At 51.7% G+C, this 16,610-nt stretch overlaps 1 protein-coding gene and 1 long non-coding RNA gene across 2 annotated transcripts in view; one reads left to right on the top strand and one right to left on the bottom strand.

The window, feature by feature from the left end:
• The window catches only part of LOC131830632 (uncharacterized), a 155,956-nt gene extending 142,033 nt beyond the window's left edge, over positions 1–13,923 (bottom strand). Inside the window, exons 1-2 of the long non-coding RNA XR_009353250.1 lie at positions 13,825–13,923; positions 12,722–12,854 (exon numbers count right to left, since the gene is read on the bottom strand). This is a non-coding gene — a long non-coding RNA (uncharacterized LOC131830632). The remainder of the gene's footprint in view (positions 1–12,721; positions 12,855–13,824) is intronic.
• A 247-nt stretch (positions 13,924–14,170) lies between these two features.
• On the top strand, positions 14,171–16,207 carry NANOS1 (nanos C2HC-type zinc finger 1). Its single transcript, XM_059173056.1, has one exon. It carries the CDS (start codon positions 14,470–14,472, stop codon positions 15,349–15,351), a length of 882 nt encoding a protein of 293 aa, XP_059029039.1. The 5' UTR covers positions 14,171–14,469; the 3' UTR covers positions 15,352–16,207.
• Positions 16,208–16,610: the final 403 nt, after the last annotated feature.

The raw sequence follows: 16,610 nt of genomic DNA, 5'->3' as shown, positions 1-16,610 counted from the left end.
CGGGGACAGTCACTATTGGGCTTCAGTAGCACTGACAGTAGCACAGACGAGCCCAGAGCACAGGATTTGGAATCTAGTGTCCTGGATTTGAATTTTGTGTCTCTTTCAGAAATAAGTAAAATATATAACTATACAAAAAAAATCACTTATAATTTCACCACCCAGAGAAAACCACTGTATAGCAATTCTACATATATTTTCATATATATATGAAATACATATATTATATTATATATACATATATATATATACTTTTTTTTTATGCCCAATGTGGGGCTTGAACTCACAACCCCAAGATCAAGAGTCATATGCTCTATCGACTGAGCCAACCAGGTGCTCCTACAAATTTCTGTATTTTTCACACAACATATACAGAGGTAAATATACATGCCAACTGTTTCACAGGACCATAAAGGGGGGTTCTACTGTTCCATGATATTGTTTAATGGTGATCTGCATTAACGTTTCCCGTGCCAGTGCCTGTCCTTTCATTGAGCAGCGGAGAGTCTGAGCTCCGGGGAGGAAACGTGCTGCTATCACACAGGTGGGCCCTCATGCTGCCCCAGGGCTGGCCCACTGAGGGCCCTTTCCAGTCCGTGCTGCAGCTGTGTGGCGAGTTCCCTTCTGAACCTGACAGTTGTGTTCAACATGCTTCAGACACCCCCACGGATTCCAGGGCTCACGCCCCCTCAACCTCACCGCAGCCTGTGGGGCAATCATGTGACTCCACGGCCAGGACCCTGGGCCTTGCCTCCCGGGACTGCTATCTCCGGCCCTCCGGCTGGACCCAGTCACTAGGCAGACCCATGGCCCTCGACTACACCTCTGACCTGGAGACAAGGTGCGGTTAGTTCACCCAAAGGCCATGGGTACACCCTGAGCGTGTCCAGACAGTCAGGACTCATCCTTGGACTGTCAGGGGACACGTGGTGTGTTTTTCCTGTGCCTGGACAATGAATATTCTTTGGCTCCAGGAAGGGAGCTTTTCATCAGCAAAATGTCACAACAGGGGACCTCAGGGGCTCTGACGAGTCTCCAGCCTCCCGGGAGGTAATTCCATCAGGGCTAAACCTTTCCCGGAGCAGGGCAAGTGTAGAGATTAAAGGGCAGCAGGGGACACACCCAACAGGACTGCAGTCCACTGAGGCCGGGGAGGAAGACCACAGGAGAGTCAGGGCCAATGGAGTAAGAGCACTGGCTTCAGAGCCTATCGACCTGGGATCAAAGTCCTTTCCAGCCCTTGCTGGCTGTGTGACCTTGGCGGTGTTCTTTCCCTCTCTGAGCCTCACCCTCCACAGCTATAAAATGGGATTATCCATAATACCTATCCCCCTGTGGGCCGGAGATTACATTAGGTAACAGCATGGAGCTCTTCCTACACTGCTGGACACAGGACCCACAGTCAACCATTATTTACCTGGTGACTAAACGGAAAGAGACCACCTAAGTGAGTACACGTGCAGGATAGACACCACACACCAGTCTATGTGTTAATCACTCTCCAAACTGTGCTCTACACAGCCTGCCTTCTTACACAGATAATTCAGCACCCAATGATTATATCCTGCCCACACACAGTATTCTCTATAGAGACGACCGGATGCAAGTTGTCTGCTCAAATGTTCAGTAACCCAACCCAAGGTGGCTCTGCTCTACCCGCGCGCAAGCTTCTCTGACAGTTTGCTGGTCTCCTCCCTCCGGGCCGGGTTCTCTGCTTTCAACATCACTCCCTTCTCCATCACCACCAGCTTGCGGTCTGAGCTGAGGCACAGGATACAAGGGCTGCTTACGAAGGCACGGAAAGTACAAGTTAATAGGTTCTCATAGAGGACCCGACCCTTCTGCACAGAAAAATGCTTTCGCAGAACTCTGAGATCGTGACCCAAGCCCTCTCCACTCACTTCCCGCTCCTCAGCCCCAGCGCACGTGGATGGCTGAGGGTCTGGGGGTCAGACCCTAGACAAGTGACCACTGCGGTGTCTACCTAATGACACTGCTCACACGGAGAGTGGCTGAAGAGGTTTCACATAGACGTATCCTTATCATCCCTGAAACGGTGGCCGTCTTCCTGTAGTATTTTTCTAGAAATGAGAGATTTCTTCTGAGTTGGACGAAAGCCTCTGATGTGCTGTGTTTCTTGTTTTAGCCCATAAGGACACTCTGAAGACAATGCGGACGTTATCCTAAGGACAGCTACGGCGTGGCCTCTTCTGGACAGCGGGGGTTTCCACATGATCCCTCAGCTTGGTCTTCTCAACTCACTCCGTTCCCTGGGCGCCTTCCTCCCAGCCTTTACCCTGCACTCAGGGAGCTCCCCTCCGCCGGCAGACATTCGCAGAGCTCTACCCTGTGCCAGGCTCTAGGATGGGCACCAAGTTCCTGGCCTCCAGAAGCCCCCCTCTGGGGAGGGGAGCAGGCAGATAGCAGAAGTCAGTCCTACCTTGTGACCAGGACGTTAACAGGTACGAGCTCTTCCCTATAGGAAAGGGGGAAGCTTGACCGAAGTGCGGACATTTGCGCTGAGATTTGAATGCCAAAAAGGAGGGAGGAAAGATCCTGGCAGAGCAAACAGCTTGAGCAAAGGCACAGTGAGGCGGACATTCAGAGCTGGAGCTCGGGGAGAGCTGGGGCAGAGGCTGAGGCCAGCGTGTGAAGGTCCCATCAGCACCAACAACACAGACACGGTCCCCGCAGGGCCAGGAAAGGACCCAGGCATCCCCTGGGGTCCCTTACTTACTGGCTGGAGCCGATCCCAGGAAATCCCCAGTCCTGCTTTAAGATTCAGGAGCCCAAGGTTCCACATCGGTCAGATCCACCCTAGACCCGGGCAGACCTTCCCAAGGCTGTGGCCACTGCTAGAGGCAGCATGTGAGAACGGGCTCCAGCCCCAAGCCCACGTTTGCACTGAGCGGCTGGTCCTCCGGCCAAGTAGGCTAAAAATAATCTCGGGTAGATTTCCAGACCAGACTCTGACGCACTCAAACCAGAAGAACTCCAAGGCTTCGCACAGTTGATGAAAACTAAAATATCAACAGGCTGCTCCAGCCCTCGGAGCACTTTGCCCTGTCAGCGATCCAGTAGAAACCCTTGTTCACTGAGCACCTGCCAGACACAGGAGGGGGCAGGGAGCTTGTCACCACCCCTGAAATAAGCAGGTCCATCTGCTCAGCAGCTAAACGGAGTGGGGTGGCTCTGTATATACTGACCTGGAAAGCCTCTGAGACACATTCATTGTTAAAAAAGCAAACTGCAGGGGCATCAGGGTGGCTCAGTTGTCGGGCGTCTGCCTTCGGCTCAGGTCATGATCTCAGAGTCCTGGGGTCGAGCCCCACATCGGGCTCCCTGCTTAGAGGAAAACCTGCATCTTCCTCTATCTGCCATTCCCCCTGCTCGTGCACTCTCTCTCTCTCTGACAAATTAATAAGTAAAATCTTGGGGGGGGGGAGGGAGTGAACTAACAGACCTAGGGGCACCTGACTGGTTTGGTCAGTGGAGCCTGTGACTCTTGATCTCAGGTTTTTAAATTCAAACCCCACATTGAGTGTAGAGATTAAATAAAATCTTGAAAAAGAAGGGAAAAAAAGAAAAGTAAGCTGCAGATCTATACCACGTGGGGAGACCTTGCTAGGCATGTGCCACTCTATTAATCTTTTATATGTACCGTCTAACCTGACAGTCAAGGCTACACTCGTACCATCTAGTCTGACACGCAACGGCTACACTAGGAGGTGAGAACAGCTGTTGTACAGACCATTTCTCAACAAGGGGCAATTCTGCCCATAAGGGACATGGGGCAAAGTTTGGAGACGTATGTGGCTATCACATTGTCAGGAGGGGGACGGTTGCTATAGCATCTAATGGATAGAGCCCACAGAGGCTGCTAGACATCCTATCATGTGCAGGATAGCCCTTACAACCAAAAATTATCTGTCCCAATAGGTTGATAAGGCTGAGGTTAAGAAACACCACTGGGAGGGGAAAAAAAAAAAAAAAAACCCACTGAAGACAAACTGAGGTTCAAGAGAATAACTTGCTCAGGGTCACACAGCTGGTGTGGCAGGCAGAATAACGAGCACCCAGACTCGTGAGTGTGTTACCCTACATGGCAGAGGCTAATGAACGCTGGAGAAGAAATCAAGGTTGTTAATCAGCTGACCTTAACAGAGGAGATTAGCCTTGATTATTATCCAGGTGGGTCCAATGTAAATCCAAGAGTCCTTGTCTACAGAAGGTGGAGGCAGGAGCCTCAGTATCAGTGAGACTTGAATTAAGAGACTCAACTGGCCATTGCTGGCTTTGGCAGTGGAAGGTCTGTATGACTTCAAAGCTCAGCTCTTTTTTTTTTTTTTTTTTTTTAAAGAATTTATTTATTTGACAGAGAGAGAGGAATCACAAGTAGGCCGAGAGGCAGGCAGAGAGAGAGAGAGGAGGAAGCAGGCTTCCCGAGGAGCAGAGAACCCGATGCGGGGCTTGATCCCAGGACCCTGGGATCATGACCTGAGCCGAAGGCAGAGGCTTTAACCCACTGAGCCACCCTGGCGCCCCCAAAGCTCAGCTCTTAACACGACCCTATGTATGTGGTCCTTAAAAATTGTGACCCTGTATTTTCATATGACAAATATGTTCTGGGAAATATGTGCCATACCCTTTTGTTTGGGGGAAACATTTGCCATGAATAGCTGTTAATTGTTGCCATTTAGCATTTGTTGTTGTTACTTTTTTACACATTTTCATGTTGTCTGATCTAATGCTTTTGCCTTTGGGATTGCATCCATCATCTAAATTTTTAGAAAGACCCTTCCAGGTCAGAGATAGGGAAATGTTTACATGCATTTCATTCTCAGTTGTCTGTGTGTCATTTCATTTCTTAAATTTAACTCTTTGATTTATAACTTCATTATGATCTAGAGTTGCTGGCCATGAGGGCAAAGTTCCCTGCAACTTTTTAAAGCCGTAAACAGAGCCAAATAGCTACCCAGGAGACATTGAATTTGGGCTAGAAGCAATCCCAAATGTGACACACCTAAATTACAAGCATTCTTGCTGTGCCCAGCAGGGCTCCTCACACAAGCAGACCCAGGTTCAAATTTCCTCATCTTCCTGTTTTATCATCAGAGTAGACGCTGGTGTTTTCCTGGACTGCCTCATCCCACCGCAGTGAACCTTCAGCTTCACTAAGGACCAAGGGTCCGACCCTGGGGCTCCCTGCGCTTTCTTTCCCTATCCATGATCTGCCGCCACCAGAAGGAAGACTGGAAACTCCTTGAAGCCACCCGAAGTCCTGACTGGTGTCTGCCTTGGTGGAGAAGCCTTACTGGAGAAGCCCAATCATCAGAGTGATACATCAGAGGATGTATATATACACCACCAGATTGGCAGAATCAAATATTCTGTTACTGTTAAATGTTGACCAGAATGTGGTGGAACTAGAACTCGGGGGCGCCTGTCTGGCTCAGTCAGTAGAGTGTGCCGCTCTTGATCTGCGGATTGTAGGCTCGAGCCCCATGTGGGGCACAGAGATTACTTTAAAATAAAACCTCTTTAAAAAACAATGTGGCAGGGGCAGATGGCTCAGTGGGTTAAGCCTCTGCCTTCAGCTCAGGTCATGATCTCAGGGTCCTGGGATCAAGTCCCACATCGGGTTCTCTGCTGAGCAGGGAGCCTGCTTCCTCCTCTCTCTCTCTCTGCCTGCCTCTCTACCTGCTTGTGATCTCTGTCTGTCAAATAAATAAATAAAATCTTTTAAAAAAAAAAAGTGGCAGAATTGGAACTCTTGTGCATGGCCACAGGGGGTGAAATTGGTAAAATCTATTTGGAAAAAAATTTGGCAATGTCTAGTGAAGTTGAAACCACACATAACCTTGGACTGAGCAGTCAGTATAAACTTCCCACATTATAATCATATTTACTCTCTTATTTATTGGCCATTCAAATTTCCTTCCCACATTATAATCGTATTTACTCTCTTATTTATTGGCCATTCAAATTTCCTTTGCTATCAGGAACTTTTCATCAGTTTTTCTTTTGGGTTATATAAATCATACCAACTTTTTAGGTGTTCTTTTACATATTCTGGGTGCAAAGTCCCTTCCTTATCAATCATAATGTATTGCAAATAATTCCTCTCTGTGACTTGTCTTTTTACTTACTATATGGTGCTTTCTGTGGGACAGGAGTGCTTAATTTTAATTAGGTACTATTTATTAATGTTACAGTTAGTGGAGTTTGTGTGTGTCTTGTTTAAGAAATCCTTTCCTGCCCTAAAGTCATAAGGATATTTTTCTACATTGTCTTTTAAAAGCTAAAGTTTTGGGATGCCTGGGTGGCTCATTTCAGTTAAGTGTCTGCCTTCAGCTCAGGTCCTGGTCTCAGGTCCTGGGGTCCAGCCCAGAGGCTGAGTCCCACTCCCTGCTCAGCGGGGAGTGTGCTTCTCTCATACTTTTAACTTTAACCTTTCTGCATCCTTACATTTTATATGTGTTTTTGACAGCGGATCTATAGCTGTATTTTTTTTTTAAAGTAGGCTCCATGCCCAGCGTGGAGCCCAATGCAGGGCTTGAACTCACGACCCTGAGACCAACACCTGAGCTGAGATCAAGAGTTGGACACTTCACCGACTGAGCCACTCAGATACCCCCATATAGCTGGGTTGTTTTGTTTTGAAGATTTTATTTATTTATTTAACAGAGAGAGAGAGGCAGCAGAGGGAGAGGGAGAAGCAGCTTCCCCACTGAGCAGGGCGCCAGATGTGGGGCTCCTCGATTCCAGGATTTTGGGATCATGACCCAAGTCGCAAGCAGACACTTAACCCACTGAGCCACTCAGGTGCCCTTATAGTTGTTTTCTAAATCCAGACCTGAAATTTTGTATTTGCATTTACTAGAAGGAATTTTATGTTTGGATTTATTTCCACCATCTTATTGTATACTCCCAATTCGTTCTCCCATTTCCATGATGATTTTCCTTCTGTCATGCTCTCTCCTGAATTATTTTTCCTCATTCCATTTCCTTACATCTGCTATTATACCCTCTATCTTTTTCATTGGTTTCCTATATATTTATATAGAGAGACCTAATTTATCAAAATCTAAATTTAATGAACACTGATGTTCAGAATTTTCTTCAAAATGATCCATGGCATGGGAGACGGAGTGAAAAATCAGAGTGGAGATAAGATTCATCATATATCAAGGGTGAATTGGGTTAGAGTTCTTTTTACCATGACCTTTACTTTTGTAATGCTTGAAATTTTCCATAAGTTAAAGAATATTACATCTGTCAGTATCTTCACCCTCCTCCTGAGCAAGGCAAGGACTGTAGAGCATTTATTCTAGCTGGGGTTATTTTGTTGTTGTACTTAGCTGTTTGTTTTGTCTGGTTTAATCACAAATTAAGTGACATCATCATAACTGTTATTTTAAGTTTGTTTAGAGGCCCTGACACACACACTAACTACTTCCTTTGCTCTCCATTCCTTCCTGCAGCTCGGACCTTTCCGTCTGCCTGAGGGCCACACACACACTCACGCACACTGCGCAGGGCCCTCTTACCCCACAGCTTCCCCTGTACCATGTCAGGTCTTGACAGGCAAAGGAAACCTAAGTTTACCAGCCCAGGTGACCTCTGGATATGATAAGGTCTTGGGACTGATGACACTCCTCTGCTAAGGGTTCCCCCTATCCTCCGGGAGGAGGCAGAATAATGGCCCCAAAAGATGTCCCCATCCTAATTCCCCATCCCTGAGAATGCTACCTTAGATGGCAAAGGGGAGTTAAGGTTCTAGGTGGAACTAAGGTTGCTAATGAGATGGCATGAACATGGGGAGATTAGCCTGGATGATCAGGGTACGTCTGCTGAAATCACACAGCGGAAGAGGGAGGCAGAAGAAACAAAGAGAGGGACTTAACCTGCTGTTGCTGATTTTGAAAAAGGAAGGAGGCCAGGAGCCCAAGGAATGCAGGCAGCTTCCCCTGAGAGCCTCCAGCCCTGCAGTCACCTCGACCATAGCCCAGTGAGACCCATGTCAGACTTCAGACCTCCAGGATGGTAGGAAAGGAGGTTCTTGGTTGTTTCAAGCCTCTAGGCTGGGGGTAATGGGCTACGGTGGCAGCAGGAAACTAATATGCCTCCCACTGAAACCTCATCACCTGTTTGCTCCATGAAGTCAGAAGGACATCTGTCGCAACCACCACTCGGTCTGGGACTCGGTCCCAGGCCTTGATGGTGAACACCTAAATTTTAGAACTAGAGAGGACCAAGAAACCACTCAGCCCAACTAGTCATTGTAAGTGAGCGAGAACTGAAGTCCAGAGAAAGGAAATGACTTGCTCAAGGCTACTCAACTCAAACCGTCCTAGGCCATCACTGTACTTTCTGCTTCCTGAGCCGGAGACGCCCCAGGACAGACTCCGCTGCCCACTCATCCTCAGCCAGGCACTTTGAGGACCCCAGAAATCCCTGGGGAACTCATGACAGCTGGGAAAATACAAATGTAAGCCAGGTAGGGCCAGGAGAAGATGTCCAAAATGACAGAAAAAATTCACCCAGAACTATGAGAGCAGACCTGGGCCAGACCCCTACCTGGTCTGCTCAGTTAGCGAGATGTTTCCACCTGCAGCTTTAAAAAGGCTCCTTGGGCACCTAGCCAATGGCACACATGAGGTCTGCTTTCAAGAAGCTTAGCATTTCGTGCCTCTGCCTAGAGCCAAAGCTTTGGGCCAATTAAGAAAAGGTACTTCTTCCACACGACATCTTTAACCATCTGTCAGAGAAAAACTGTCATAATATACCGAGTCCATCAGAAAAAGATACTTTACTCCACATCTGCCAGAAAACTATTTGAGATTCACTCATACACATGACCCCATCTGTGAAGTAAACGGTACCCCCTTGCGTGGAAAGCTCTTGTGCAGTGCACAACTTGCAGAAGCATACCCAGCAGCCCCGCTTGGCACTCTGGTCTCATCCCCTTCATTGACCTTTTCTCCTCCCTGCCCCCACTCCAGCCCTCAGGCCCACTGGAGAACAACCTTAACCTTATCATTCACCATTTCATGCATCACTGGAGAACAATCTTGACCTTATAGCTTATCATTTTATGTATGATTCCTCCCCTCCTGCAGACAGAGGGTGTTGAAGAGGAACAAGAGAAGGCCGGTAGTCCTATTTAGGGAAACACCTGAGACGGGAGGCAGCATTTGTGAATTCTAACTGAATGAATGTCCACGGGCCAGGAGCCTGCCCAGGCCTACAGCACAGGCCATGGAGAAACTCCACCCACTAACTAGCTGGGTGAAGCTGAGTAGTACACTCTTTCCGCTTCCCCAAACCTCATTTTTCCTTTCTGTGAAATGGGTATCACCTCAGGACTGCTGGGAAGGTCTAAGAAAGGACAGGAGTTCATGCTCAGTGCCTTGAAAGGGCTCCATACCTGTGAGCTATTGTTATGATTACTCTGGGCATCCTCGACTCCAGGATACCTGCCTTGCCAGCTGTCAGCCTTCTGGACAGTATGTGCTTTAAACAAAACTGGGACAAACCAGGTTTCTAAGAGGAGACGACATGGCTGGGAAGACTGGGGCGAGTGTCACAAAGAGAAAGCCTTCCTCACTCGACCAATGCACTCGCCACTGGATAAATAGAAAATCCAACCTCTTTCAACCAGAATTGTCTCTGTTGGGGGACAATCTCTGACTCGTGGTGGAATGAGCCCAATTTTGCCTCCCGGCTGGCCGCCTCCACCTCTTGGGCCCCAGACATCCCGTGGCCAGGGTATGACCAGGTACTTCCAAGGAGGGACAAGCCCAGCTTTGGAGTGAGAGGAACACTGGTTGGGAGCCCTGACTCTCTCCGTTTGCACCAGGAGGGCAGTCATAGAACCTGCCTCTCGGGGCAGCCAGGTAGCAGGTGGGGGGGTCTGTGAGGCGACGCTGTGAAGCCCCTGGTCTGAAGGGGTAGGTTATTACTCTCAGCTGGGAGACTCTGGTGCAAGACAGGGCTGGTGACAGAGGAGACACTATGAAGCCCCTGCTCCGGCTCCCCTTTTGTTTCCTCCCACCCCTGTCCGTAAGCCCACAGTTCTGATGTGGCTGTCCCCTCCATCTGGCCAGACCGCGGAATCCTACCTTTCTGACAGAATTACCAAATGCATTTTTCTTTCAGAGTGCTACGAGTTTCACTTAGAACGAACTCAGCTGTTAAGTAAAATCCCTTCCTGACAGTGGCTGAAATGATAAAGTTGTTTAATGGTCTTTTGCAACAAGTCACCAAGTCATCCACAAAAATGTCCCCGAGGCTTTTTTTAATAACTTTTCTGGGGCCACCTGGGTCGCTCAGTCGGTTAAGTGTCTGATTCTTGATCTCGGCTTAGGTCTTGATCTCACAGTGGTGAGTTCGAGCCCCACGTGGGGCTACACATGGCGCCTTCTTAAAAAAGAAGCCATCCCCAGTGTGCCAGCTTCTGGCCCCTGAGACTTATCACACCTCAGGGCAGCCTCAGCTCCGTCACCTGCCAGTGGCTGGAAGAAAGGGAAGCTCCTGGTCTTTGTTTCTTTTCCTTTTACACAAGGGAGCAAATGCCCTCCCGGAGTGCTAACAGACCTCCCCTGACATTTCAGGGACCAGAACTGGGTCATCAACCCCTCCTAAACCAATCAGGCCCAGGGAAATGAGATCTGTCTGGCTGGATTACACCTGTCACAGCTCAACCCCAGAGGCCACGGGAGAGACTCGTCTGGAACCGAAGTAAGTCAGCGAGCAGGGTGAAGCGCCTGCCCTTTGACATGATGAGCCCCTCGAGGATCAGAGGAAGTTGCTGAAGCCCAGAGAGGTTAAGGGCCTCAGCCAAGGCCACACAGGACTCTACAGAAGCGCCACGATGAAAATAGCCACGGCTTAAGGAGCAACCCCCACTTCACCATGGCGCTTCTCGGCTAACTCTAGCTCACTCTAAGCCCAGGGATGGGGTTTCCCTGGGACTCCCTGAGCTTGGCCAAAGGCATGATATAGAGAGTCAACACAGAGTCAACCCTGTGACAGAAGAGCACCCCCAAGGTGTCGAAATATGCCCAACCCACCTGGAAAGAGCTTGGCAGGCGGGTCAGCAGGAGCCCAGAGCCTGACGAACAGCATCTCTAGAGCCTCCTGGACACCTGCCAAGCTGCCTCACTCCCCAAGGCTGACCTCATATTTCTTAAGATCCTCGAGATGCCTGAGGCCTGTGTGTTGCCTCTCGGCCTGGGGGCTGGGAGCCATGCGGAGAGGGGGAATGCTGAGTCCCAGCAGCCCACCTGGCCACCCACCCCTGTCCTGCCAGAGCCTCCTGCCCTTGCTGGGCAGGCCCCATTCCAGAAGAAACCGAGCCACACCCTCCAGCCTCCGAGAGGAGGCCTGTCCCAACCGGTCTCCTGCCTCCACCTATCCAAGGGGATCCCTTGAAGAAATTCTCATGCTCTGGCCGTTTCTGCCTGTTTTGGTTCCAGACTTGTGGCAGGGGGATGAAAAGCCGGCAGACCTCACGGAGGTACTAAGAATATCTCTAAAGCGAGTTCCACCACCTCAAAGAGAGCTGGAGAGCTCATGGCTTGGCTAAGGTCTGTGTTCTGTGACAGAAGGAATTGTTTACTAAAGCCAGAACTGGATCAGGCACCCGCCTGGGCCTTTCTATGGTAACTAACAGCAAAGGCTCCCCAGTCCACTGAGGCTGCACGTGCTGGGGGGTGTGGGGGGAAGCCTCATGCCCTCTGCCTCCACTTCCAGACAGTCTTCCCAGATCAAACAACTTATTGTGGGCAAGGCCCCAAGCAGTTAAGGTGAGCAGCCTGGGGGAAGGGCAGGTAGCAAGCCCCCCAGGACACATGAGCTCCTTCCACCTCTTTCCAGGGCATCTTTCCACTGTCCCCACAACCCACTCACTTGGCCCACAGCCCTACAGCATGGCATTTGTTCTCACCCGGGTTCACTGAAAAGTTTTCATTCCCCTGGCAAACAAACCAAACCAAAAAAAAAAAAAAAAAAACCCACAAGGGCTAAAAATCATGTGATGTGGGAGAGGAAAGGTCTCACTTACTTGCCACACTCCCTCTGGCCCAACCCAGGGGAAGCCGACCCAGAAGCTGCCAGTTTTAAACTTTCCTTTCCTTCCACAAGTTTTTTCACAACAGTGGCTCCCACTCCTCAGAGCTGAAAAGTCTGCATACCTTGAAAGTATGCGAGCTGCAGGGCTGTGCGAACAGAATGGAATTTTCCATTTATAGAATAATAATCTTCATACCACTCTAGGGGCCGGTGTTCTTGTGGTCAGAGCTTGGAGCTCAGTGTCAGCAAACCTGCCACGCTTCTGCGGGCTCTTTTATTTATTTTTGGTGGGAGAGGGGGAGGAAAAAAAAAGGAATGACTTTTTAACTGGAATGCCAACACAAACTTGAAAAAGGAACTGGGTTGGCACATGCAGACTACTACTGCCTGATTTCATGACTTAAATCAACCGTTAGGGAGGAGGAGATGAAGAGGCTGAGAAACATATCTTCAACCCTTCGTGCAGACAGGGGGCTAGAAAAAGCATCAAGTTACTGCCCCAGGTCCTTCCCTGTGGCCGCCACCTGGCTTCCTGCCTGCTCCCTGAGGGTAGGGGTCCAAGCAAAAGGCACACGGGCCTCATCTCATTTCTCTTGATTCCCCCGTGTTCCACATTCAGTTTCTGCTGACGCACACACAGACATACCTTCGGGGTCCATGTGTAACAGGAAGGCCAGCAAGCCGTTTGTGAAGGGCCCTGAGTTCTAGTTCTGGCTGTGACATATTCACCATGTGACCCTGAAGAAATCCTTCTCTTCTCTGGGTCTCATTTTCTTCATCTGTAAAGTAAGGCTGGATTGAATGATCCCAAAGGTCCCTTCCACAGCTGACAGTCTGATTCCCTCATTCATTCTCAAGTAAACCAGTGCCAGCGTGAGGTTCTGGGCAGCCCCTCCTGGGCCATTCTAAACCTGCTAGACACAGAGCCAGAAGCATAGCCTCCTGCCCCAGGAGGGCTGTCAGCCCCAGCTGCCTTCTGCCCCTGTTTCCCCAGCCAGAGCACTCCACCAGAAAGGGAAAGGAAAGTCCTGACCTGCCCGCCTGCCTGGCCACCCAGTCACCAGAGGCGGCATTTTCCCAGTCCCACAGAACCCTGAAGAATCCTTCCCAGTACCTAAGGTCTTTCCTACCTTCCATTTTTTAAAAGGTGTTGTGTCTTCTCCTAGGAAGAGCATGACCACCCCGCACCCTCCTAAGCATAAATCTTCCAATATGCTTTACATCGTTTCTACAAAAATATCTGACTCATTTTGAAGTATTAAATTGTGACCCTGAATATGGTTTATTTTTCAAGCTGCACATACAGCCCATTTTTTGATGCAGCCTCCCCTTCACACACACACCAACCACTGTCAGAGGATGGCAGATTTTGGGGCCCAGCCCCCATCCCTACCTAAGTCACCAGCTAATGGCCACCCAGGCTCTGAACACCTGTTGGGAGTCCGCTGCATGATGAAGTCCTGATGCCTCCACTACTTACTTCGGCGACCACCACAACCTGTCTCAACCTCCGACGTTCGTGCGAAGATTTCACCCGCTGAAAGCTGCCCAAGGCACTGTGCAAACGGAAGTTACTCGACTGCTGGGCAGCTCTGTCTAGATGACTGCGTCCTCAGAGCGCGCCAAACCCTGCCTCCCCACAGCCTGCCCTACTGATGCCGGTGAGCGGGGAGAAGGGCTGACCTGGGGCATTCGGGGCTGGGAGGACGGTGCGCAAACCTTGGGGCATTCCCCCACCCCCGCGCCTACCGGTGTCCTCGGGGAGTCTCGCCACCCGGCCGGGGAGACTCAGGCCTGGTCACCTGCTCCAAACTCAAAGCACAGCGCTCAGGAGAAGGCGGGCCCCAGCAACAGCCCCTCCCCTCCCTTCCCCTCGTCTCCCCCTACTTCGCCCTCCCCTCCCAGCAGCGCAGGCAGGGCACGCCCCCTCCCCCAGATTCACCAATCGGCGTCCCGAGCGGCGCCGGTGGCGCAGGGGGCTCTGGTCAGCAGCCAATTAGCGTCGGGGCCCGAGGCGGCGCTTCGCCCGCCCCCTCGCAGAATGAAAGCCGCCCGCAGCTGGCTCGCCTTGCGCAGCGCGCGGGGCGCGGGAGCTGCGCGGGCCGGAGCGGAGCGCGCGCACTGCCCGCCCGCCCCCGGCGCGCCCGCCTCCGCTCCGCCTCCGTCCGAGGCGCGGATGAGGAGGCCGGGGCGGGGTAGCGCAGGGGGCAGGGCGGCGGCAGGCGGGCCGAGGGGGTGTGTGTGGTGGGGGGGTGGACGGGGAGGAGCGGGGCCCGATAAAAGGCTGCGAGGCGGCCGCACCCCGCGGCAGGCCGGCGGGCAGGCTCGGCGCTCCCCTTCCGTCCGGCCCGCGCGGGTCGCGGGGAGGCGGTGCGCGCGGCCCGCAGCCCGCCCATGGAGGCTTTCCCTTGGGCGCCCCGCTCGCCCAGCCGCGGCCGCGCCCCCCCGCCCATGGCGCTCGTGCCCAGCGCCCGCTACGTGAGCGCCCAGGGCCCGGCGCACCCTCAGCCCTTCAGCTCGTGGAACGACTACCTGGGGCTCGCCACGCTCATCACCAAGGCGGTGGACGGCGAGCCGCGCTTTGGCTGCGCCCGCGGCGGGGACGGCGGCGGCGGCACTTCCCCGCCCTCCTCCTCCTCCTCGTCCTGCTGCTCCCCCCACGCGGGGACCGGGCTCGGGGCGCTGGGGCCGGCGCTGGGGCCGCCCGATTACGAGGACGACGACGACGACAGCGACGAGCCCGGGTCCCGCGGCCGCTACCTGGGCGGCTCGCTGGAGCTGCGCGCCCTGGAGCTGTGCGCCGCGGGCCCCGCCGAGGCCGGGCTGCTGGAGGAGCGCTTCGCCGAGCTGAGCCCGTTCGCGGGTCGCGCCGCCGCCGTGCTGCTGGGCTGCGCGCCCGCCGCTGCAACCACGACCGCCGCCGCCGAGGTGGCGCCGCGCGAGGAGCGGGCCCCGGCGTGGGCGGCCGAGCCCCGGCTGCACGCCGCCTCCGGGGCGGCGGCCGCCCGACTGCTCAAGCCCGAGCTGCAGGTGTGCGTGTTCTGCCGGAACAACAAGGAGGCGGTGGCGCTCTACACTACCCACATCCTGAAGGGACCCGACGGGCGAGTGCTGTGCCCGGTGCTGCGCCGCTACACGTGTCCCCTGTGCGGCGCCAGCGGCGACAACGCGCACACGATCAAGTACTGCCCGCTCTCCAAAGTGCCGCCGCCGCCCGCTGCCCGCCCGCCGCCGCGCAGCGCCAGGGACTGCCAGCCCGGGAAGAAGCCGCGCTGACGGCCTGGGCTCCGTTCTGCTGCCACCTGACGCCACCAGGGCCCCCGCCTGCTCGCTCTCATTTTCGGTCTGCGCACCAGCTTTCCCTCGCTGCTGGAGAGGCGTGGAGCTCGGCAGTTAGCTCCACTGGGGAAGTCTTGTTTTGGGTTTTTTTTGTTCTTGAAAGCAAGCCGGCCGTGCGGAGATTACTTTGCTGTCGAAGAGCGGTTGAGACTAGACGCTACAATTTTGATTTATCTCTGGTTTCTAGTTTGTGCACATCCAGACGGTGAAGGCTGGGTGTGTTTCCCACTACCTGAAATCTGGCAACTTAATGGCACTGTTTATTTACTGTATACGTCGATCTATTTTAGATGCGCATCAGTATGAATTGTCTCAATCTAATCTCGGATGTTTAATTTTATGGAGGCACTTTACTAGGTCTAGAATATTTTTTTAAAAGCCTCATAACTTTACTGGAAACTGGCGATTTTATGAAATGTCGGCAAAATGACTATTTTATTGTTTAGAAACAATATTTCTTAGTTGTCCTTAATCAGTTACTCTAATTCCAGGTGAAGCAAGCCCCTGGCAGCATCACCCTTTTGAGAAGTGAAGGTTTAGTAAACTTTCCAGTATTAATTTGTGTGGGTATTCCCTCCTTGTGGCTTGTTTCAGACTTGGCTGGAGATATAAAAATGCACAATCTGTAGCAGGTAGAATATAGCTCCTTATCTTTTATGTACCAGATCTTTTTATTACTAAACTAGCAACTAGCATTTCCACCTTGAAAATTTGTGCCAAGTTATAATCCTGTTGTGTATACACTTGAAAATTGGTGCTGTTTAAAAACTTGACTTGTGTATTTATACAGTAACAGTATATGAATTCATTTATCTTGCCTATAACTTTGCTACTTGGCCTTTTGTCCATGCACCCACCTCCCCATTTCCAGTTCTTTAAAAACATTTGTGACATTAAGATCAAAAGGGAACAGTATTAATTCACCCTGCTCCATTTCAGTGTTCCCAAATAGCAGAAAGCTCCTTGCAGCTGTAGCCTCTCAAACTAAATGGAAGATGCGATCCTGAGCTCTGGAAGGCTAATGTAACAACCTGTGTTCAAGAAGGTTCCACTATGGGCTTTGTCTGGCTTTAGGGAGCAAGCCGTCCTCAAACCAGAATAAGCACTGAAGGAATTAAATTGTGGAATGGGGGTTGAAGACAAACACAGCTTCCCCCGTGCTCCCTTTTTCCCTAGACGACCCTAGTCTGTTTCTG

The sequence above is a fragment of the Mustela lutreola genome, chromosome 4, assembly GCF_030435805.1.
Source record: "Mustela lutreola isolate mMusLut2 chromosome 4, mMusLut2.pri, whole genome shotgun sequence".
NCBI lineage: Eukaryota > Metazoa > Chordata > Mammalia > Carnivora > Mustelidae > Mustela > Mustela lutreola.
Note: the sequence above shows the minus strand (reverse complement) of the source record. Positions and strands in the feature narration are given on the sequence as shown.